At 37.7% G+C, this 23,244-nt stretch overlaps 1 protein-coding gene and 1 long non-coding RNA gene across 9 annotated transcripts in view; one reads left to right on the top strand and one right to left on the bottom strand.

The window, feature by feature from the left end:
- The window catches only part of LOC139631136 (uncharacterized), a 145,993-nt gene that overhangs the window by 103,359 nt on the left and 19,390 nt on the right, over positions 1-23,244 (bottom strand). The gene's annotated exons all lie outside the window — the stretch shown is intronic.
- On the top strand, positions 3,435-21,692 carry LOC139631133 (immunoglobulin-like and fibronectin type III domain-containing protein 1). 4 transcript variants are annotated; one of them, XM_071495108.1, is made up of 26 exons: positions 3,435-3,709; positions 7,865-7,955; positions 8,901-8,933; positions 9,427-9,549; positions 10,020-10,159; positions 12,310-12,409; positions 12,674-12,755; positions 12,838-13,030; positions 13,232-13,345; positions 13,493-13,661; positions 13,862-14,134; positions 14,280-14,528; positions 15,177-15,233; positions 16,011-16,055; positions 16,152-16,205; positions 17,042-17,157; positions 17,423-17,564; positions 17,652-17,945; positions 18,061-18,363; positions 18,705-18,884; positions 18,985-19,113; positions 19,223-19,302; positions 19,511-19,703; positions 20,304-20,600; positions 20,970-21,296; positions 21,392-21,692. In XM_071495108.1, the coding sequence occupies exons 2-26, from the start codon at positions 7,910-7,912 to the stop codon at positions 21,394-21,396; spliced, it is 3,744 nt and encodes a 1,247-aa protein (XP_071351209.1). In that variant the 5' UTR covers positions 3,435-3,709; positions 7,865-7,909; the 3' UTR covers positions 21,397-21,692. The 4 variants fall into 4 exon arrangements, with proteins under 4 accessions (XP_071351209.1, XP_071351212.1, XP_071351211.1 ...); XM_071495110.1 differs by lacking the exon at positions 8,901-8,933 and having other exon boundaries at positions 3,653-3,709; XM_071495111.1 differs by lacking the exons at positions 16,011-16,055; positions 16,152-16,205.

The raw sequence follows: 23,244 nt of genomic DNA, 5'->3' as shown, positions 1-23,244 counted from the left end.
GTTGTATTTTATTGTCATTGGATGAATGGACTATTTGTATATTGCTGACAGTGTGTAGTCCAACCTGGACAATAAAGTTTATCCTATCCTATCCTAAAATTTGACCTGCAGATCATGTGAGATGAAAAGTTCGGCAATCACCAAAGTTAAAAGCATTTATCCTCTGAGAATGTGTGCACCAAATTACCTGGCATTCCATCCATATATAGCTGACAGATTTCTGTCTGAACCAAGGTGTAGGACTGACAGACCATCAATACCATACACAGTGCTTCTAGCATTTTAACCTGAAGCCCGGCTAAAAAGCAAAAAACAAACAAAACAAACACAGTAAAATGTCCTTGCTCCAAGATGTCAATGTACAGACTCAGGCACTGGCCTTGTCGCCGTCTATATTTATCATTGCATTCAGGCACAATCCAAATCATTATTTTGTAACACCAAATATATCGTTCCAAATGTCGTTATTTGATACATACACAGTTTTTGTACATTTAGAAATGATCATGTAATTATTTATATTATTTTTTTGCCTATAAATAACCCGTATATGAACATGAAGTGGCTTGTTTGCTGCAACCACATTCAGTTTAGCACATAGCTGTGGCATACTGTGAGACATTTATTGTGCCTTTCCATTTTGCACCTTCACGTGCACTGCTTCCGCTTTGCCAACTGTCACATGGCTTCAAATTTCTCTTTTACTGCGAGCATGTGTTTGCACGCTTTCAGAGGATATTACGAGTCTATAATGGAAAGTCATAAATGATAAAATTTCATGCGCATGACAAAGTGCAACCTTGCAAACAACTGCACATCTTCCTGTGCAAAGTCTGGGGACACACTAATATTATCAGTGGCCACATGGCATCCTGTTACTATTGACTCTTTACTGGGAGTTTACTGTGGGCTTTGACATTTAAAAGCCTCTGACCACATGCCAACAGTATCTAGCAATACCTTGCAGTGATATGCTAAGAAAAACATTATACATAAACCAATATAATATTGGCTGTTGTTTGATATAAAATACAAAAGAGGTTTCCTTTAATTTGACAAATTAAAAGACACTATTTTTCATATGACAATATAAACATGTGGCTGTTGTGGATGCTTTTAATTAACTTAGCCAGATATTTTTAGCCATTACAGTGTAGATTAATTATAATAACTATAATGGATCAACGCAGTGACCTTAACAATGAAAATAAATACAAAAATGAAAAGAAAGCTGGCAATATTCAGATTAAATTACCTTTGTACATGTCGCATAGGGTTGTGTAATGTAAGCTTGTTTCGTCATTGTTTTGCATGGCAGAATTCAAAGCTCCTGACTTCAATGACCCCTTGCAATAAATGCCTTCAAGAACATCAAGCCTCTCATATCAGCTTCCCATGCCTGAGAACAGTCATAGTTCCTGTGCCACGCACCCACTTTTATTACACTGCTTGAAATATCCACACACACACACACACACACACACACACACAATCGTGCTCAAACTTAGCATGGCTCTGTTATTACTAAGCCCAATGACTGGGTTATGGTTTAAAGTGCCAGCAAGCCAGACTCCATGAGGAATCTGAAGTATTTTTCTGTGACATTTAAAACTCTGAAATGAATTGTAAAAGTCCTTGTTAAGCACAATAACAACTTAATTAAAGAATTACTTACAGTTTTTATTTTTCTCATAAGCCTGGTGCTGTTCTGAAGCAGCTATACAAAATTATCTGTTACTGGATGGTGATGTGGATTCAAAGTAACAATGGCATCCCTGGGATATTTATACTCAGAATTAATGCTGATGATTGCTTCTCTTTGTTCAAGCAAAGTCCCAATATATGAGTATAAATCATGTTACCTGTGAATACAACCTGCAAACTAATAATAAAAACAAAACTAACAAAGTTAAGGATGCCAGTGGCAGGGGAGCAACAACTTGTTGGAAAAAGACAAACTGTAATTCTTCAAAGGAACTCTTATCCAATCATACTGCTTTTTTAATTATGTTGACTAAAGCAGATTTACAGAGAAAAGCTGAAGGAATAAAGAGAGCTGTCCTCATAGGCTGATGTGCTGACATTTTTCCAGAACCACTATGAACAGTCTTGGCACAGCTTATCTTAACTCAAGACGGGTGACATATTCATCATTATTACACTATTTTATTTCTACTATCTATTAAAACAACAATTTTCTGACTATATGCTTGCTCACAGCTGCACAGGCTAATAAAGTTGAGACTGCCCAAATTAAATACAAGGGGATGTGCAACCTGTCTTCTGTAAGTACAAAGAATTTAGTGGGTATGTGTGTGTTCTGTTTTTCTCCATACAGTTTTAATGCCAACAGTGAGGCTGGTCCTTTAGAGATTACTGCGAGTCATAAAATATATGAGAAAGTCCTCTGTTGAGGCAAATTTACATTTAAATTAGTTTCAGTTAAACCCTAGTTTTTATGCTTAATAATACTTACAGAGCATCTTCAAGTGCACCTGGGACGTGGTTATAGCTGCTTTACAACAGTGGGGCCTTTATTACTTGTTAGCCACTGGCTCAGAGATAATTGTTTACTCCTGCTTTATTATTAGTAGTGAAAGTTCACCAGCAGAGATTCTTACACAATGGTCAAAGACAAGGTTAGGTAGATATTAAAGTTTAAATGTTATTTCATAAGCTACTTTTTGACAACTCAGACACAATGCCAATTGGATGTATATAATATATAACACAATTATAAACTTCAACTACTTTAAAGTAGTTCATTGATCTCAAGATGACCAGAAATTCTGTGAAAATAAAAGACCTCATCTCCAAAGAGAAGTCTGTGACCAAATGACAATTTATGAGATTACACTTCTTTAAGGATCCCATGGTCACACCTTTGACCATGTATTATGTTTACAGTTGCTATTCAAGACTGGTCAGGGACCCCCCCCAATAAACACACTGTATTTTTAGTTGGTGTCAATAGGAGTCATTAATACATCTAAGCATTAATATAATGTTTTGTTGTTCTCATAATTTCATAAGAGTGTCAACATAAGCATACTTGGCTGTCAACACCAATATCTGACTTCAAACTTGTTATTACTTTGAGCTCCACAGTCCAAGCACAACAATACTAACTGACATAATGACACTGGCAAGAGTCACATACAAAACTACACCTGACTTCTGCATATATCCTGATCAAATTTGCTCGTCCAAATTCAGGGAGTGAACATTTTCTGAAAAGTTCTAAAATTTATGATAATGTGAAGGGATCAGGATACCAATTATGATAAAAAAAATATTGCAAAACCAATTATACAAAACCATTACAGTGGACAATAGAGGGCCTATGTATAGAAATCATAACAAAATGGCTTAATTCAATTCTTCAGACAGAAAATTCATCGCATTTAGACTACACCTCCTGACGAAGCTCATGCAATTGTCAAAAGGAAGCCATGGTCATGGTCATCCCAGTGTGAGGCTTGGCGCCAGCCTTGGCTTTTCCTCCTCCCACCTTGCTTGAGGTTGTGATTTATGCCAAAAACAAAAAGCAATCCCCTTTCTTGGCAGGCACCATGTCTGACAACGTGGGTGCTTGTCGCAGAGTCGTTGGCATTCCTGTAAGGATTTAATAGCTTGTAGAGCAGGGAGGCGACACTCAAATATCAGACTGGGAGGCAGAACCACTCAAGAGGATCACAGGAGTACTGAGGTAGGTTCATCATTCATCTTACATACAGCACCAGTCTTAGATGGAGGTGATAAGTATTAAGAGTTGGTATAGTCTTTAACACTGAATTAATCCTGTGACTGATTCACTCTAAACATCTAGTCCACGGGGAGCAGAGTTAATGTGGCAAACTGTGGAAAGTGTTTGACTATAAACACAATTGAGCTGCCTTGTTTTAGCAAGTGAGCTGAAGTGTACAGTATGTGTATGTGTCCAGTGATTCAGTTTTCCATTATTCGCTTTATTTTTAATCACCAGTTTTGCTGCTCCCATGTTTACACAAATGTGTACTTTTTTTTTTCAAAGTTTTGCATTAATGTCGAGTGTTAGGTTTGTGATTTCAATTTTAATTAGAAGTGAATTTGAAGTTAATTAAAATCGCAGTTGTCTTGGTAATTTCAGCTAAAGCTTTTGAGGTCACCACAGCTTACAAACACTTCATTTTGTCTTAATTAATATTCATAATTATGTACAGATAGTTATCTAACAAACATTTAAGTTTAAGACCACTAACGACTACAGTGTTAACAATTTCTTGGATAGACCTTTTTACTCACCTAACAGCTTCAAAAAAAAAAAAAAAAAAAAAAAAAAAAAAAAAAAAATCAATTTTTTGGGAGCATCCTTTTTCACACTCTTAGCTTTCAGTTTTAAATTGACCATAACACTGCCCAGTTCCTGCTTCATCTTTTCACATGTTTCTCCAGTTTTTACCACTGCTGAAAAAGATCCAATGCAAACCATCTCTCTGCAACTAAGAAAAAAGAGGGCCTGGTAATAACCCAAATTAAGCAAAGCTGCCACTCTCAGCTACTGCACATGCTCAGCATCAACGTCCACTCCGTAGATAGCCACATACTTTCTGAACATGCCCTTAGCAGTGTCTTGCTTTTAATCACTTTTATGATGCTCTCATTCTCTGAGTATACTATCCCGTGCTGTATTTCAGCAGCGGTCACATGAAACCCATAAAAACCAACTCTCACAGCAAGGAGGCAGTTAGTGTAGGGCCGAGTCAGACGCCAAGTACACAGAACAAGTTTTAAGCAGTACAGTGAGTGTAGCACTAATGTTTATTGAGCACAAAAACTGGCATGCAATTTGTTATCAGGGGAAGTGCTCATCATATTTACCCTTATTGCATCATATTTAGCACAACACATTTACTGTTATCCTATAGTAGCGCTTGAAAACATATAACAATTTAGACGCTGACTTGTTACTCGCTGTATTGACAAACCAAGTCAGATGCACACTGAAACTATCACTTATCATTAACAACGCTCAATTACTTTTACTTTTTCTTCTTTTCCGACGCAGAACAGCAGAATGAGGTGATCTACAGAGTAGGTTTCACTGTAGTCACTCATCATGTCACCAGTGATTTACAGGCATATGAAGATGTTCGAGATGGGATGTTCACAGTTTTATGTGGCATGTGACCTATCATATGACAATCCACTTTTCTCATCTTCCAACAGCCGTGGACCATCGACACCCTAGAATATCACGCGCCTATACCAGGCAGTGCTGGGTTTGTGCAAATACTATATGTGAGAGAGGCTATGAGTAGTTTAACATCTGACAAATCCAACTTCAATGTGTCCCCTTCATCAACACCACAAATGTTTAACTTGCACTGAAAAACTGAATCTGTATAGCATAATTTCAAATTTAATGTATTAGGTTGGAATTGAATTCCAATAAATTTCTGTAAACTGAACGTAATGAATGTGAATGTAACCAAATTCATTGGCCCTGAGACCAATGAATTTTGATCTCCAGATACTTCCACATTCAGTTCTCACAATTCAAATTCACCTCTTGTAACTCAGTTTCAAATTCAAACACAAATGACCCAAATTCAGTCTCTAGTGACACATATTTCTGCCCGTACACCTTATCTAAGTCATTAACTACACTGATTGACAGCTATACCAAACAGGTCCAATAATAATGATAATAATGATTGTTTTTGACAGATTATTTTATTAATGTGTCTGTTGGAAAGATGCAGTGTAGAGTTTGCTATGTTGAATTCAAGGTTTAGGTCTAAAATAACTCCATGCTACCTCATGGCAGGAAGCTACAACATCTCATCAACCCTTCATAGAGCTACAGGCAATAGTCAGTTAGTCAGTCAGTTGGTCAGGCGGTCATTCAGCCACTCAGCCACCCAGTGAGAGTGAGTGTCTATTTGTTCACCTATTTACCTTGAGATGTAATTGGCTTTACAACCTAAGGTGACTGCTGCACTGCTTTTACATCCTGCTCTGCTATTAGAGCAGAGATACAGTACATAACTCTGCAGCTCATTCACAATGTACAATCCAGTCATGTGCACACACCTCAAATAGTTTGGTCCAGCTGGGCACAAAGAGCTATACAGCCTACAGTGATGAGCGGCAGAGGCTGTTTAAATACATTATTAATCAGCAATACTGAGTTTAATTTACTTTAGTAGTTTACTTTAAAGGTCCCTGAAGAGCACATCCAGTCTGCAATGGGAACGAGTCGCTGAAGTTTCTCCTCCCACTGGACTGTTTTAATCAACTATTTAATAAAACAGTAACAAATATATAGTGTGTTTGTGTGTGGTGCAGTCTATAATCAATAATTTGAAACATGAGCATTTCTAAACCAAAGCTATAAACCAAGGACCCAGGTTAACAAACAGTGCAGGGAATAACAGGAAATTATTGCAGCTGCTAGAAAATATATTCTCGCTCCAGGCTATGCCCTGCAAGTTGTCAGTCACCTTTACCACAGAGCTCACATCTAAACCTACTCTGTGATTGAGATGTACATTTATGAGTCATGCAATGGAGAATGACTTGGAATATGATGAGATTTCACTCAATTTAGTGTAGATATTTTTTTCTATTGTACTCTATTGCCTGAGTCTGGGAGGTTTACTATATTGATTGATGGTCTTAACAATCTGACCCTAGTTCCCTACACAATACGCCATTCCAATTTAGGGAAATCGCATGTTGCTCCTTACTAGGTAGGTTGGTCTAATACAGGAACTTGTGTTATCAGTGGCTAGCATTTAACAAACTGTTAGCAGGTCTAATGTGTAGGATGCATTTCCTTTACCTCAGTCATGTGAAGGTAATATATTCCTAGCATGTAGTTGGCTTTCTAAACAAACAGTGACATTTCTGCAAATCCCCTAAAGCCAGAGCAACACAGAATCCATTACAATTAATGTTCCATCCATCTATTTCAGTGAAGTGACATTTGTCTTCCTAAATTTAGTAACCATGTGGGTAATGAAAGATTACTATGTAAGTAGAGATCCATGGTAGGAATGGAACTGACAGATCATAATAAATGTTAATTTATAAGCATGTAATCATCTGAACATCAAGCCAGCATCTCACAGCTTAAAGAGACAACAAAACTCTTGAAAAATGGTTGTTTAAGCCTGGTAAGAAATTACATCATCAGGTTGAAATTCTACACTCTGGTTCCAATTTTAAGAGGATTTTATTTTTAGGGAATGTGATAACCCACAGTATCCAGCAAGCAGCTGCATGGCATACAGCCACAGATGATCATGTTTATGTGTCTTTTTACGACATACTGAGCGTCTGCAGTGGAATCATGGTAGACGAATCAAAGGTAATGCTTGGTAGAACTGTTTTTAAACAAAGTCAAACATTTACTTTTGTGCCTGTTTTTGGCAGAGCTGCAACTTTTTTGAATGAAATACTCTGTTTGAATAATCAGTCCCTCTAGGAAATTCTGATCTTCCAAATCATATTAATTAATACAAATTTAACTAAGCCTAGCATTAATCAAGAAGGTTTGTAATTTTGCATAATCTCCACAATATTTCAACTTATAATGATCATACTGGAAGAGTGCACTGCACTTACATAATCCAATAAATAAACTGCCAGGGTTGAATCAAATCACACCTCACAAAAACAAGGCTCTCAGGCAGGGCTTCTGCCTGAACTGAATTCATCAACAAATGCAGTCTTTTCTATGATATGACACTTGAAAGTTACTAGTGAATTATTAATTGTATTCTGAAAAAATAAGAAGGATGAAAGTCTTTCCTGCTATTTGAATAGATCTGTAGAGCTGTAATTACTGTACTTAACTCCCCTCCATCATCTATTGCAGTTGGGGAAATATTGCTAAATCCATCCTGGAATTAAAGGACCCACAATGTTTAGAAGATCAAAAGTGACGGGTGGGACAGCCACTGGCCAAGGTAAGCATTAAAGAGTGCTCTTATTCTCTACAGGAGGCTTCAAAGAAGAACATCCAATAACAAGCTAGTGTGTGATGTTTATTTTTGTTCTTTTTTTTTTTTTCAAACTCTGAAGATCCATTCGCAACATGGAGGCAACAAGGAACTAAATAAAACCTGTAATCTGAGCCTGCAGGCAAAGAAAAAGAAAGAGAATCTTCTTAAAGAATTAGTGGAACCTTGAATTTAATTAGTTTTTTTTTCCTACTATGATATAACTACTAAAATTCTTCTTAACAGACTATGAGGAAGTAATAAAATGACACATTTCCAGATCAAAGTATAACAAAATTGAGAGAAGGAGTTTGGCAAGGAAAACTATTAATGAATAAATCTGAAGGAAACTGTGAATATATCTATTAACGGTTTGCATTTTTATGATTTACAGCTGATGTCAAGCCACCATTATACGGACTTTAGCTTATGCCTTCAGACTTAAAATGTAATTAGAGAAAGTTTAATCTGTAATTTACCATCATCAGCCAAATTTAGACTGTACAACATCATGTGCACATAGTCCATTCCAGACCAACTGGAGCTCATAAAGTTGCTTGTATACATTGCCTACTGAGCACAACATTGCACACTGAGCAGAAGAGGACACATGAGCATCAGAATTTTCCACAGACATATTCACTTCTGTGATATGATAAATTATACTAGACATATCGTATACTGCTGCAACCTGACATGAACAATGTTGAAAGAAATGCTAAAAATATTTCATTGTTTAACCGGTGTCGATGTGATTTAGCCTCATCGGCCAACTCTCACAGTGTAGCCATTCAATACACCAACTGCTTTTTTAACATTTTATTTTCTGTCCCGCAGTTTAATGATTTTAGTCTAATCCATAATCCAATGCTGACATGTGCTGTATATGCTCTTTAACATGTGCCTTATCAGGTCCTGATGCAGAGAATTGCATTGATAAAGAAGGTAGGCTTAGGGGACAACAGAGAAGCCCATCACCAGCCGTTTTTCTCTCCCTGCTGCACACAACGGCATGAAGAACTGATATGCAATGGATTTATTAATATGATATATGAGCGTACATATTTTTTGTGCGTGGATATGTGGGTGAATCACTACATATCTGTTCTGCGGTTGAATTTCAGGCATGGATTCCTGAGGAATAAGTTTAAAAAGATAAACTTTACTGAAATGTAAATTTACAGTGACACCAGACAGCTGCCTAGAGCCACATATGTACTGTCCAGATCTAAATGATGATAAAGTGAGTAACATAAAACATTCTAATATATCGTGTATTAGAATGAGTCTCCGCATGTTTTTATGTGAGTGATGATTTGATTATAAAACAACAACAACAACAACAACAACAGATCTTGAAGGCTGGATATGATCATGGTCATTCTTCTTTCAAAGTGTCAAATGTGTCGTCACTGACTTCATTTTCTAATGCTCAAAGTGGGGATCAAGAAAAAATCCCGGGTCCCCGGGGTGATGATTACACAGTTTATTGAGACGCTGCCAGAGGGAAAGAGCCATCCAGACTTCACCCGCAAGCCAATTGCTTTGACCATCCAAGAGGGTAAGACTGATATTCAAAGAATCATTCTAAACATTAGTATCGCAAAAAATTCCATGGTGCAATTTACACGATTCTGCATAATAGATTAGATCCATGAATCTTGTGCAAGGCCAGCAGGAGCAGGACCCTGCCATTCAACACCATGACTCCTGTGTCAGTCAGATAAAATTAAACACACGCTGACTTTGATTTAAAACCTAGTGGAGCAACAAGAAAAGAGTCGCAAAAAAATCTATGTTGTTACAATTTTGTATAAGAACAAGTCTCCACCTTTTGCAATTTCAATGTGGTGGTGTCATTTAGGTATCAGGCATTCTGTGTAATTAAAGTATATACTACAAATCAATAATCATACTAAGTAACCCAGAAATAATAGAATGAATACATTTGTATCTGTGTTTCCAAAGGGATAAGAATTGGAGGTGACCTTATTGTGTTTTTTTGTTTTTTGTTTTTTTTTGTTTTTACAGGAAAATTTGCTTTTTTTAAAGCCATTGTCACTGGAGACCCTAAGCCAACTGTATCATGGAGCAGAAATAATGGAGATGTGTCTGATACATCAAGATATCAGACCAAATACGATCCCAATTCCAATGAGCATACATTTGAGGCAAGTGATACGGGCTATCAAATTGCAGTGATACTCCACAGCAACATGCTGATGTAAGGGAGCTATAGAAACAGCACAGAGGAACATGTATAAATAGAAAGAGAAGGAGGGAGAAAAAGGAAGAAATAATGATTTGATATCATCAAGGTCATTTTGACTTCCGACCTATCGGCTTGCTTTGCTAATTACATTTTCTACAATAACGGTATTGAAGACCATACTCAACAAAAGTCAGTTTCATCAGATGGGCTGGACTCGTCCACCCCCATGTCCTGTCAACTCACTGCTGTTTGAGGTTGAAAATGTGAAGTAAAAGACATGTTACACAAGAATATACAAGTAAATATAAGTTACACATGAGGAGGCCCACTACCTATAAAGTGTGCACAGCCTGTAAATGGTCTACAGTTATTTAATCAAACTAGTCTATCATGCTCAATATGTCACAAAGAGGTATGCATCTATTTCTATTATAGTTCATTGGGTACTGTAAGGCAATGATTTCCAACCAGGAGTACTAGAACCATAGTGAGTAGATCTAGTTATCAGGGGGTACAGGGAAAGACTGTGAAGTAGCTCAGCTAATCTGAAAAAAAATTAAAATCATAAATTTGTTAAAACTAGTTAGCAAGTGTGCAGAAGTTGAAATTGATTGGTGGAAGTAAAAAAAAATCCAACTTTCTCCAATCTATGTGGTATTGATACAAATGAAAACTCAAACAAACCTGCCGTGTTAAATAACATCTAACACACTGGAATGAGAAAAGGTTGGGAACCACTGCTATATAACAATAATAATAATAATTATCATAATAATAAAGGGAAACAAAGGGATTTAAAAGAAGCTGAAGACTTTGAGTGTTCAGTAGGCAGGTAGTGAGCGAAAGGCTGGAAACCCTTTGTCACAAACTGTGACCTGGATGTAACCAGCAGGTAGGGCTGGGACGACTCATGATTTTAAATCCATTCTGTTCTGCCTACATATACTCAAGAGAAAACATAGTTCAAAAATACATTGCTTTATTAGAACGCAGCAAATAGCAATAATAGCAGCACTTGAAAGAGCATTATTTGTTGAAAAACTATGAATTCTACAAAAAATATATTAAAAATAACATAATTTTGCCTAACATAAAGTACCACATGTAGGCAAAAATGTCATAATGAATACAACAAATAAACAAGGTCTCCTTTTCCAACAATATACCGTTATGTAGCTGTTCAATAAAACAATGTTAAGTGAACATTCCTCTGTCTTTAAAGTGCCATCGTTGTGCAGAAGAAATAACACGACAGTACCACCGTGTCTGAAGCTATGTCTTATTTAAAGAAAAGTCAAAACAAAACACCCCGTGTGACACAGCAATACAATTCTGCAGTACCAATTCTGTTGTTTTTTTGTCTCAGGTTTATCTAAAGTGCCAAATTTCTCACCAGAAAAACAAGCCTATCTACAGCCTCTGGCTTGAGGTATGCCCCGTGGCATGTCACAATGTTGCCCCCTGTACTAAAGACCCTCTCAGAAGGGGCACTTGTTACAGGGATGCTGCCACTTTTTGTTTTAACAGCGCTTTTACAAACTCTGCACAGCACGGAGGTCTGTTCCAGGTCAGACCTTGCAAAACCAAACCATGCCCATATGACTGAAGTAACACAACTACCTTTTTTCTGTATTATTTTGTCATCTTTTGCAGCTGCCGTTGCTCATGTTTGTTGTTCGTTTACCCAGAAGAGCTCAGACGTAAAGGCGTGTCTGGGAAATTGCACCAACCGCCGCGCTGTTGTGATTCAAGAGAATTACTCACGCTGGCACTTTAGTGACAGAGGAAGCCTTAATGTCGATTTCGTGATTTAAGCATTTTTCAAATCATTTATAAACAAAAACTTGAATTAATTGAATTAATTCGATTTATCGCCCAGCCCTACCAGCAGGGCTTCACCTGCCTATCTCAATGGTCAAGAAGGCACACAGCAAGTCAGTAAATGAGAGAGGTATTTAGGAACTAGGCCTTTAAGGGCTTAAAGATGGGCAACAAAATTTTTAAATCAAATAAAAAAAATGTGAAATCCATTAATATAAAACTTACTCACAAAGCTGACTACTTCACCCAACTGGATCCATTGTATTTAGCATGTCTTATATCTTTCAGATGCCAAATGTTATGCCAGATCAAGCCGATACCTATAAATGCTTTGCCACAAATGAATTTGGACAAGCCATGGTCACAGTTGTTCTCAATGTTATTGAAGGTAAGGGCTGCTTGCTTGCTATGCAGATCACAAATTAATGGAAGTAATACAATAGAAAGTAATTCAATAGAACGCATGCCTATTCAAGCATTCTACCAAATCTACTTATAATTGAGTATACTTGTATCCAAATTTGATACTTCTCTACTTCATACCCTTGAGTGCATTACACTCATTACGGTACTTATCACTTAGCAGTCCCTCTGTATGCCGTTTAATTACATGGCTGTATAATGATTTAAGTACCCTCATGTCTGCTTTCAGTTGGTTATAAAAAGAACAAAGCCCAGCAACAAGCAGCAGAGGCCACTGATGGGGACTTTAAGAAAGTACTAAAAAGGAAAAGGTAGGTTAGAGTTCCTGTATTGATGATGTCCTCTACAGGTTGACAAGACAGTTTAACTGATTAACCACATTTCAATTTCTAGTAAAATCCGTCCCAAATCTGAGCAACCTCAGAGAAAAGAAGGCGAGATTGATCCGAAATTTTGGGAGCTCTTACTTAGCGCTGATAAGAAAGACTATGAGAGAATCTGTCTAGAGTTTGGAGTCACTGACTTTCGCTGGATGCTCAAGAAACTGAATGAAATGAAGAAGGAAAGGGAAGAAGAACAAGCTGCGGTGAGGGATTTGTGATATTTGCATATCGATTTCTTTGATTTTAGTCTGATTAAGAGACTTAAAAGGGGCTATACATGCTTAGTTTGTTTAAAAAAAAAAAGTTCACTGCAGTAACAGATAGTAATATCTGTAACCAAAAATTTGAAATACTGTCTGTTTGCTTTTGCTCAATACTTATTTCTCATTCTGTTTTTATCCTAGTTTGTCAAAAGCCTGTCCAACCTGAGACCTGTTCAGGTCAATGCAGACGGTACTGCATCCTTTGAGATTGATATGGACCTTCTTGACCCAAGCAGCTCAATCTTCCTATACAAGGTTAGTGTAGAAACAAAATTACAACTCTAGCAGCCCTTCTACATACAACTGCATAACAGGGTAAGGAGTTGCACCACGAAATCAGCAGGAGACACCCTAAATATCAACAATTTCAGAGGTAAATTACATTGTATATTTCCCCCACAGGATGGTGAAATGATTCCATACACAAAAGAGTTGGGGGATCAGATGAAGCACAGCCTCAAACAAGTGGGGAGAAAGTATATTTTCAGTATGAGGGACCTTATGCCAGATGATGCTGGACTGTACCAGTTGGATGTAGAGGATGTGACTATGTTTTCCACTGACTTTAAAAGTAAGTTTTACACTGACACACATGGCAAATTAGTAGCCTTAATCAAAGCAAAGAAGACAATGTTTTTGTTGCATACGAGAAAATAGCCATTACAAAATAGCTTATGAAAATAAATAGTATCAACTGTGTTGTATTAATCATCATTCATGCAGATGACAAACACAATTTTTAAATAAAACCAATCCCTTGTTATTTTTCAGTCCCCATGGTGGATTTCTTGGTGAAAATTCAGGAAGTGAAGGCAATGGAGAGAGAAGATGCTGTGTTCGAGTGTGTTCTGTCAAATCCCTTTTCCAAGATTTTGTGGTTTGGCAAGAATTTGCCACTGGAACAAGGGGATAAATATGATATTGAGGTCTCAGAGGACAAGCTCATTCACAGGCTGGTAGTCAAAGACTGCATGGTGGTGGACAAAGGAATTTACTCTGCCTGCGCAGGAATAAAGTCTTGCAATGCATGGCTTGTCGTTGAAGGTAGGATATAGTCCATCAAAAGACTTGCTGATAACAATCAATAATGGATAATTAAAATTACCATTTGTAATGAAACAATAATGAGTCATAATGTGGCATTTTCAAGAGCACACTCACTGCAAATCTACTATTTTTTCCGAATCAGCTGACAAAGATGCAGAAAAGGGCAAAAAGTCAGCAAGGAAAACAACGAGGGCAGGAGGATCTGGAGTGGATTTGCAGAAGGTTGCCCATGAGCAACAAGCAAAATTAGAGAAGGAAAGAGAAGAAAGAAAAGAACAGATTAAAGCTGCTAAAGAAGCTGCAGCAGCTGCACCTCCACCTGAAACCCCAGCAGCTCCTGCACCCACCAAAGCTCCAGCTGCATCTAAGGCAGCAAAAGACCCTGAACCAAGTAAGAACGCCGCCTGTAAGGTTTATTTAACATGGTGTTGAATTCACGAACCACAAAGTCATGTTGGCGAGTCATTATAAATCCAAATTTGTGAATTCTAGTCCAGACAGAGGTCCAGCGATACTAATGTGATAATCAAAACTGCAATTCTTGTCATGAATATTTATTTATTTATGTAGCTGGGCAGTTAGTGATTTCTTTTTCATGTTACTCTACTGTTTAATCGATTTTAGTTCCTAACTTTCTCTCTAAGCGAATGTTGATAGCAAAGAAAATTTGGTTTATAAATAATTTAATAATTACAGTACGGCAATTAACCGATCAATCGATCAGTTAATCGGAAACTATGTGGACAATCAAATAATAATTTTGCGTACATTTTTAAGCTAAAATGAAAAACATTTCAAAGTACGTTCCAGCTTCTGAGATGAGAGGATTTTATGATTTTCTTGGACACATGAGAGTAAAGTGAAAATTTCTCAAAAAATAAATAAAATAAATAATTAAGATTACTTGATAAAAATAATTGTTAAAGTGTAGTCCTAAAATTAAAATACTGGGAACCTTTGTTGCATCAATTTGCATGCAATGATAATATATGATAATATGTTGATATGGCAACCACTTACGAGTTTTAACGGTTCATAGAAACAGCAAAGGAGCCAGCAGCAGTGGATCCACCGGTTGCAGAGGGAGTGAGCACAGGTAAGAAGCTTGAATGGTTTTGGTTCAGTTAAAGTTGAATACGACAATAATTTGACATATAATGCCTTCAGTTGTCAGTTTGTTTATTCTGATGGGATTCACTATGATTAAAGCCTGTGCACCAAAATGTTAAGGTTAGTCTAATGTTTTGACTTTATTTTATGTTGTGTTGTGTTGTCAGCACATTATGTGATTGGCTGCCTCTTTATGGTCGGATATTTCATAATGGTATTTTGCTCATTTAGTTTTAATTCATAATATTCTTAGCATGGTTAGACAGACAGGGCGACATCCTGCTAGATGTTCATGTACGGTGATCTGCATCTTGCTGGCTGACTAAATGTCAGTATTGTCTTTTGGGTCATGATGTCTTACATTGAAATATGCTGAAAAAAAAAGTTGTATATTGAAGCAAAAGAATTGCAGACACCTATCACCTATCCATAACTTGCTCTTTCAAGCTTATACATTTTTTACTTACTGAGATGCATCAACTGGTATTTGCAAAGACACTGAGTTCTGCTTTAGGAACTATACCAGTGCTTTCTTATGATTTGCCCCATTTTTATGCAAACTACATGAGAGTATGATTCTGGAAGCAACTGACAGGAGGGCTGTAGTGTCAGCAGTTTCCAAAAACTTCTACTGAACCAGTCAGATAACTTTCTGACACTTCAACAGCCTTAGAAAAATTAGATTATCCAAATACTAGGGGGTGCCGCTTCCAACAATAAAAAACATCTAAAATGTTTTTATGCTGTCTGTGATCGCTGATAGGTCATTCAGACAAAACATCAACAGCAGCTGGAGATACGGGAAGTGGTAAGAGATACAACAGTGGAGCACAGAAAATTGAGGGAGCAATTTACTGAATCAAGTTTAAATGACTCACTGTTGTTATTGCTGTTATCCACTCAGCTGGGGACGCCAGTGGCAGTGAAAAGCTTGGTCAACTACATGCAGATACAGGAGGTGGTATGCCAGATATTTAACGCTGAAAAAGTAGAACAGTAGCATAGCTATTAAAGACTAATCATTAACTTCCTATAGCTCAAACTTTTTATTTGCTTTAGCAAAATAGTTTATTCGAATAATTTCTTTTCAGAATCTCAAGAAATTATTGTGTTCTCTGTAACATTTTATTCCTGCAAACTCACCATAGTTTCTCTTTAAGTCAAATACCAATATATTAATGGGATGATGTGAAATAACACAACAAATTCCCTTATAACCTGTGGAAACACATTCTTAATACACTATCTTAACATGCTACTGAACCAAAGACCCACACTGACGAAATGTGTTCCTGTTTTCACAGAGACTCTTATGAGTCCATCAGGTTTCTGTTAACAAAGTTTGCAAAGCTTTATGTTTTGCTGTTTGTAATTGTACTTGCTTTTCATGTCATTAACGTGATTTCTGTTTTACCAGATAACACTGATCTAACCTGGAAGGCATGCACTGTATTAGTTACTAGATGATGTAGTTGCCGTTCCTGACGTTTTGCACGAGTGCGTTGAAATGTTTGGAAATTCTATCACAAACCTTTCAAAGCACACAGTATCATTAACCTTTTTCTTTATGCAAAACACAACCATGAGATTGATTTCTACAGGAAATTAGTCTTGATGAACCATTCAACTACTTTATTTCAACAAACATTTTAAGGAATAGAAGTCTATGTGTGGGTAACTCACTTATTCTTGTGTACTTTTAGTCATTATACACATAAAGTAGCCCACAACTGAAAACTGCATCCCATGAATATGCTAAGTGGAGAGTAACTCTGTTTTTTTATTGTTGCCCAGAGCCTGGAATCACCTGTGGACTCTCTGATGTTTATGCTCTTCGTGAAAAGCCGGCTGAATTAAATGTGAGGATGAACATGGACTGTGATGGTTCCTGGTTCAAAGATGGAGAGCAGGTAACGTGCATAAATAGCTGCACTTAAATGTGCAAGTTTATTTACACACTTTCATTTTAGACTACAGAGTGCAATAGTAGGACAAGCTTTTAATCACAACATTGCCAACATTGTGAACATCCAGCTGTATGAAGTGCAAACCAACAAATAGTTTTATATCTATTGAATGCCACTGAAAGGTTAATTTAGTTTATTTTTCCTTTTTTAATTCTGTAATGTAATACAAAAAAGTATTAAGGTCTACTGTTCACCTTTGATTTGCTAGTTGAACACAGGTCCTGGTGTCACCATAACCAAAGATGGAACTTCTCACAAACTGACAATTAAAAGATGCAAAGATGACGACTCTGGACTTTATCGTTTTGTATCAGGGGAACACAGTACACAAGGAAAGGTCACTGTTGGAGGTATAATTTATTTCCTCTTATTGCACATCAAGTCTGAAGTGACACTGTTCCTGAGCATTAAACTGAATTATACTTTTTGATTTTTAGATGTACCTGAATTTGATCCAGACGATCTTCATAAGTTCTCCAAACCTGTGATAGTAAGAGTGGGCCAGAATGCTGCTTTCAAGATGCCCTTTGCTCCTCAGGAGTCTTTGGTGGTCAGTTGGTTTAAGGATAGCACTGAGATCAAAGACGGAGGAGGAATTAAGATTGTGAGAGAGCCCAATCACAGCCGGCTGCTGCTCAGAGACTGCCTGCGGACGGACACAGGGGAAATAAAGATCCAACTCAAAAACCCATTCGGGGCTGTGGAGGCCACATCTCAGCTTATTGTGCTTGGTACAAAAGAGAGGAATCTAATAAGAAAAGTTCAAATCACTGAGAGACCTACACCTTGCTAAGCCTCATTTATGTGTTACTACATTTAAAATTTAACAGCATGTTTTTCTAACAGATCGTCCAGGCCCACCAGAGGGTCCAGTGGAAACTGTTGAAACCACCTCATCTATAATTGAGATTAAATGGAACCCTCCCAAAGACGACGGTGGTTCGGCTGTCACCAACTACATTATAGAGCGGCAGCTGGCAGGACAGGCTCTGTGGACAAAACTTGGGGATGTCTCAGCTGACAGGACCTCCTTCAGAGACAGGAATGTGACTCATGGAAAGAAATACAACTACCGCATCTTTGCAGAGAACCCCGAGGGCCTCAGCGACGCCCTGGAGACAGCTGATAGCATTATGGCTGGCATAATGAGTGAGCACAGAAAAAAGTAGTCTCATTTAGAATTCCTCAGCAAAACCATGTTAATCCGCCTCAGGTTGTAATGACTGAAAATGCCTTTGGATACCTCCTTTTTTTTTTTTTTTTTTTTTTTTTTGTTTCAAACTGTTTATCATCAACACTATTTAGCTGCAGTAGAAAGCCCCTCTTTTATCATTGCTATAATAGTTGCTCTATCTCCAAGAGAATGAATTGTTTGCAATATCCTGCAGTAATAGCACGCAGATGTCCTCGATTTATTCCATGTCTTTAATTACTTTTTAATTATTACTAATGAGCTTACTTGATTAATTAGACTACCTGTCATTTCTTAGTACTCTCCGGTCCACCTGGTGCCCCCACAGTGGTGAGTGCCTCTAAGACCTGTATCAATTTGACCTGGACCCCTCCAGAGGACAGCAGAGGAGTACCAATCATTGGTTATCAAGTGGAAAAACGAAAGAAGGACACAAATCAGTGGATTTCCCTGAATGCACTTAATGAACCTATTGAGGGTTCGTCAGAAACAAAAGCATACTGTTACATGTTGATTAAAGGGAAGTCTTGCTTCTTTTTCATGACTTTTCCTTGCTGTGTCACTTATTCTTCTTCTAGATGTGAAATATGCAGTTAAAGACATCACTGAGGGAACAGAGTACGAGTTCAGGGTTTCAGCAATCAATGAGTCAGGATCTGGAGATCCGAGCCCCCCATCTGCAATGGTGTGCGCAAAGAATCCCAACAGTAAGTGTTAAGCACATTTGCTGTGCATATTAATGATATAAATTTGTTGTTCTCCTGCACATTGTTTGTTTCCTGTCTGCGCTTCATGTTTTATGCGTTTTCCATCTAGTGAGACCTCATTTTAAAGACCCGGAGGACTTCATTGTTGTCAGAGCAGGAAATTCTGCTCGAGTCAAAATTTGCTATGAGGTATGAATAAACCTAAAATCTGACTTGCATACAGAGTCCTTCTTCCTTGTTATAAATCCTAAATCTATCTTTCCAATCAGTTCCACATGCTGGATTTTATACCCTCATTCCAGCCATGTCATATTTCTGAGTGATGAGTTTACCATGGTGTGACATGACTGCATATGCCTCACAGTTTATCCCATTTATCTGACATTGACAAATCCAGGCTGAACCTCCACCTCAGATCACCTGGCTGAAAGATGATGAGCCAATATCTCCGTGGATTAATGTCATCAATACAGAGGGAATGTCTCAGCTTGTTATTCCCTCATCAAAGCGGTCGGATTCAGCCATCTACACTATCAAAGCCAAAAACTCTGTGGGTGAGGCTTCATTCGACATTGAAGTTAGAGTCACAGGTAAGAGCAAGCAACACTGTGTAGCGTTACACTGTGGTTGGTGCAAAGAAGCAGTGAGAACAGCAGTGAAATATCTGTACTGATATTGCTGGTGGTAGTTATGTTGTGCTCATATTACCCACTAAAACAATCAAGTCTTTAAATGAGGAATTCATCTGTTAAAAATGAGGAACTAATTTAATTGCATTGTGTTCATCTGGTCAGGGAACATCAGTTATATTAACACTGGACAACAGTAGGTGGGTAATATATGGTCAATTAAATGCCATTAACACACAAACGTACTGGCAACCCAATGGCAAACCCAAATTAACACTGAACGCTTCTGGGCGGAATGAGAAACATAATTCTTACTGTGTGCTATGCAGTAATAGGATGTGATTAACTTATAACAGCTGTTAAATTAAACCTGACAAAAACCCTCACAGGAATGAAATGCCTCTTGAGTATGATAAGATTGCATAAGGATCCACTGTGGCCAAATTACAAAGAAATTAATGAAAATTTCTCAGAAAAGGGGGAAAAACAGGACAAAGGTTTGGAAACAGATTTTTTCCTGTCTTAGTAACATAATCTGTGTCCTGTTGTACTTGTTTCTAGACGAACCCAAGACTCCAGGGCCCGTGGAGCTGGAGCAAACAGTCCATGGCAAAGTGGTGGTATCGTGGACTCCCTCACCAGACGAGGAGCTCGATGACCGCGTGTACTATTTGGTGTCTCAACGTGACTCCAACACCAGAGTGTGGAAGACTGTAGCAGACCGCCTCTTCGCTCACACATACACAGCCAACAACATCCTTCCTGGGATCGAGTATCATTTCCGGATCTACGCCAAGAACGATGTGGGCCTCTCAGATCCATCCCAGTCACCTACATGGGGCGCCAACAGCAACAGAGGTGCGTTACTGAGGAGGTCCTCCTCAGTTATGCTTGGTCATAAAAGTTGTGGAGACAACACTGAGTGTTGGTGAAATTTATGGATAAGTCCAGTTTTGATAAAGCACCTGTGCTGCTGCATTTGTTTTCATGGAAGTTGCAGTATTTTGTATACTCACACAGCAATCAATGTTTGCCTCTGTTCAAATCACCACCAAAATGGGGTCATAAATTTTATTTATAAATTTATTTATAAATCAGACTGTTAGCTGGAACTTGCTGTATGAAATCTAAATAGTACAAATTAATATCCTAAACATTTTTGGATCCTTGTTGATGTAATGTAACCTAAAAACTAAATTTATATTTTCTTTGGTTTCTCCACTTAAGTTCAAATACCGTCAAACGGAGCCAATTTGACCGAGGTCTGCTTTGAGAGGCCTCCATCCATCTTGGTCCCTCTGAAAGTCCACACACCACCTAAAGGTTACCAACTTTTCATGACATGCGCTGTCCGAGGATGCCCTACGCCCACTGTGTCCTGGTACCTGAACGATGTCTGCATCAACTCAGACAGCAACTACTACATCACCAACTCATTTGGTGTGTGCTCCATGTATATCCTCAGAGTCCGACCAAAGGACAGCGGTGAATATAAGGTAGTTGCAGTCAACTCCTTCGGCAAAGCTGAGTGTTCCACTAAACTTATTGTTAGAGGTAAGAGTTTTCTGTTTTGTTTGGTTTGGTTTTTTACATAAGTGCAAGTTATGATTTATTCAATGATTATTTTTCTTTCTGCTTTTTCTCCACAGATTAAAATGGCATGAAGGTTTTACACAACTTTTCCTCCCTCTGAGATATTCTGGAAAGTAAGGAAGTAGAATGATTTAGTAGAATGATTTAGTTTGCTGCAAAACTGCATTGAAAGGTGGGTTATACTATTATGCAAAGTGCAGGTAAAAATCATATAAAAAAGGTCTACATAGTAACTAATTTAATTTATTTGAAATGCAACTCATTTAAGATTGTTACCCTGTCACCAGGAATGATAGTTTTTGACAAAGACATCCCTCAAATGTTCAAGCTCTTAACTGCAATAAATCAACAATGTGACATCTGTGTAATGAGCTTTTTTTTACTTGTTTGGTCACTGAATTCACTTGTATCAATTACTTTGCAAATATTCTTCAATGACTTCACACTCAATAGAAACAAACTCAATAGCCATCATTTAAGCAACAGTTGCTTCCAGCCATGTGCTTCCAGCAGCACATGGCTCCAGTATCTGAGCGCATGACACCATGCACATTGCAGTACAACATTAAGCCTTTATGAAATGAGTGCCCATTTTCATTGCTTTTATATATATATATATATATATATATATATATCCATCCAGCTGAGCTCCCAGTAAATTGTCTATAAAAGGATCCTTTGCTGCAAATGTTAAATTAATCCTTTTCATATTTACAGTCAAATAACCATTAAAGGAAGAGATTTAACCAAGACACAGCTAGGTATAGATCTGGAAAGAAAGACTCATTCATACATACATACATACGTTCACATTATATATTATTCTGTACTGACAAGGCCAACACTGCTGGATATAACTAAACACACATCCAAGATGCCTGATGACACTGTATCCACTGACAACAGTGAGGTAAAGCAGCAACGTTCTTCCAATAATATTTGGCTCAGTTGTAAATGTACTTGTTTTATTTAAGGGTGCTTACCTCATTTACTCTGCCAGGTCAGGGGTGATACTCGCGTTTATTCTCCACTCTTGTCATCAGGCCTTTCTTGACGTTATACCAAAGTCATTTTTATGAGGTCAGGGTGACTATTGAAATGGTCTGGACAAATCATGCTTGTTTAACCTCTGACAATGTGAACCCTAAATCCTGCTCAGTACATTGAGTACAACACACTACCACAATCATGAGCAACTATCTTTTTATAATGCCACCACGGGCCCAATGTGACTCCCTAAATACCACAGGCATGCTGTGAGAATTTCCGTTGATACTTTTGGAGGCTAATTGGAACAGCCAATTCATTTATATCAGCCAGAGATTATTTTACCAAATAAAAAGTCTCATGTTAATGTTTACTGTCCAATAAAGTCAATAGTAGAGTGATCATATTACTAGAGACCTTGTGCAGCTGCCAGTCAAAAGCTTTTGGTTAGATGCTTTGAATCTTGCATGTCGGAAATTGCTGTACATAGTTGTTGTGGATCCATGAATCATGAGGTCTCAACCATGAATATCAAGTAGAGTAACATCCGTCACTCATTCGACATTTAAGATATTTATTGTAAAATTGATCACAGTTTTATATAAATCTGACAGAAAGTAAATCTTGATATAATACATGATGCTGCTGCTGTTTTTATATTGTCAAGAGCAATGGTGGAAAACTGTTGGCTGGATGATTAAATGAACCGTCATTAATGTATTTCCAGTGCCAGCTGCAAAGTGATCGCTTTCATAGGGATGGGTAAGATGAACCACCTCCCCTTACCACTGCTGTAATATGGGTTTTTACCAACTACATTTCAGCCATGTAAGGGTTTTTATGCACTCCAAAGTTTTATCACCGAACATAAAGGGGTGTCGCCTTTGAAATATTGGATAGGGAGAGAGAGTACAAGCTGAAG

Source organism: Trachinotus anak, unplaced genomic scaffold (genome assembly GCF_046630095.1).
Source record: "Trachinotus anak isolate AG129_WGS33_773 ecotype Australia unplaced genomic scaffold, CSIRO_AGI_Tana_v1 ptg000013l, whole genome shotgun sequence".
In the NCBI taxonomy this organism is placed as follows: Eukaryota; Metazoa; Chordata; class Actinopteri; order Carangiformes; family Carangidae; genus Trachinotus; species Trachinotus anak.
The sequence above is the reverse complement of the archived record's forward strand: the minus strand, read 5'-3'. Positions and strand labels throughout refer to the sequence as shown.

Excerpts from the sequence above, each read along its gene's own strand:
- LOC139631133 (XM_071495108.1), top strand. The coding sequence starts at position 7,910 with ATGTTTAGAAGATCAAAAGTGACGGGTGGGACAGCCACTGGCCAAG. Across the intron at positions 13,031-13,231 it reads GGGAAGAAGAACAAGCTGCG|TTTGTCAAAAGCCTGTCCAA; the intron begins GTGAGGGATTTG and ends TTTTTATCCTAG. Across the intron at positions 16,206-17,041 it reads ACTACATGCAGATACAGGAG|AGCCTGGAATCACCTGTGGA; the intron begins GTGGTATGCCAG and ends ATTGTTGCCCAG.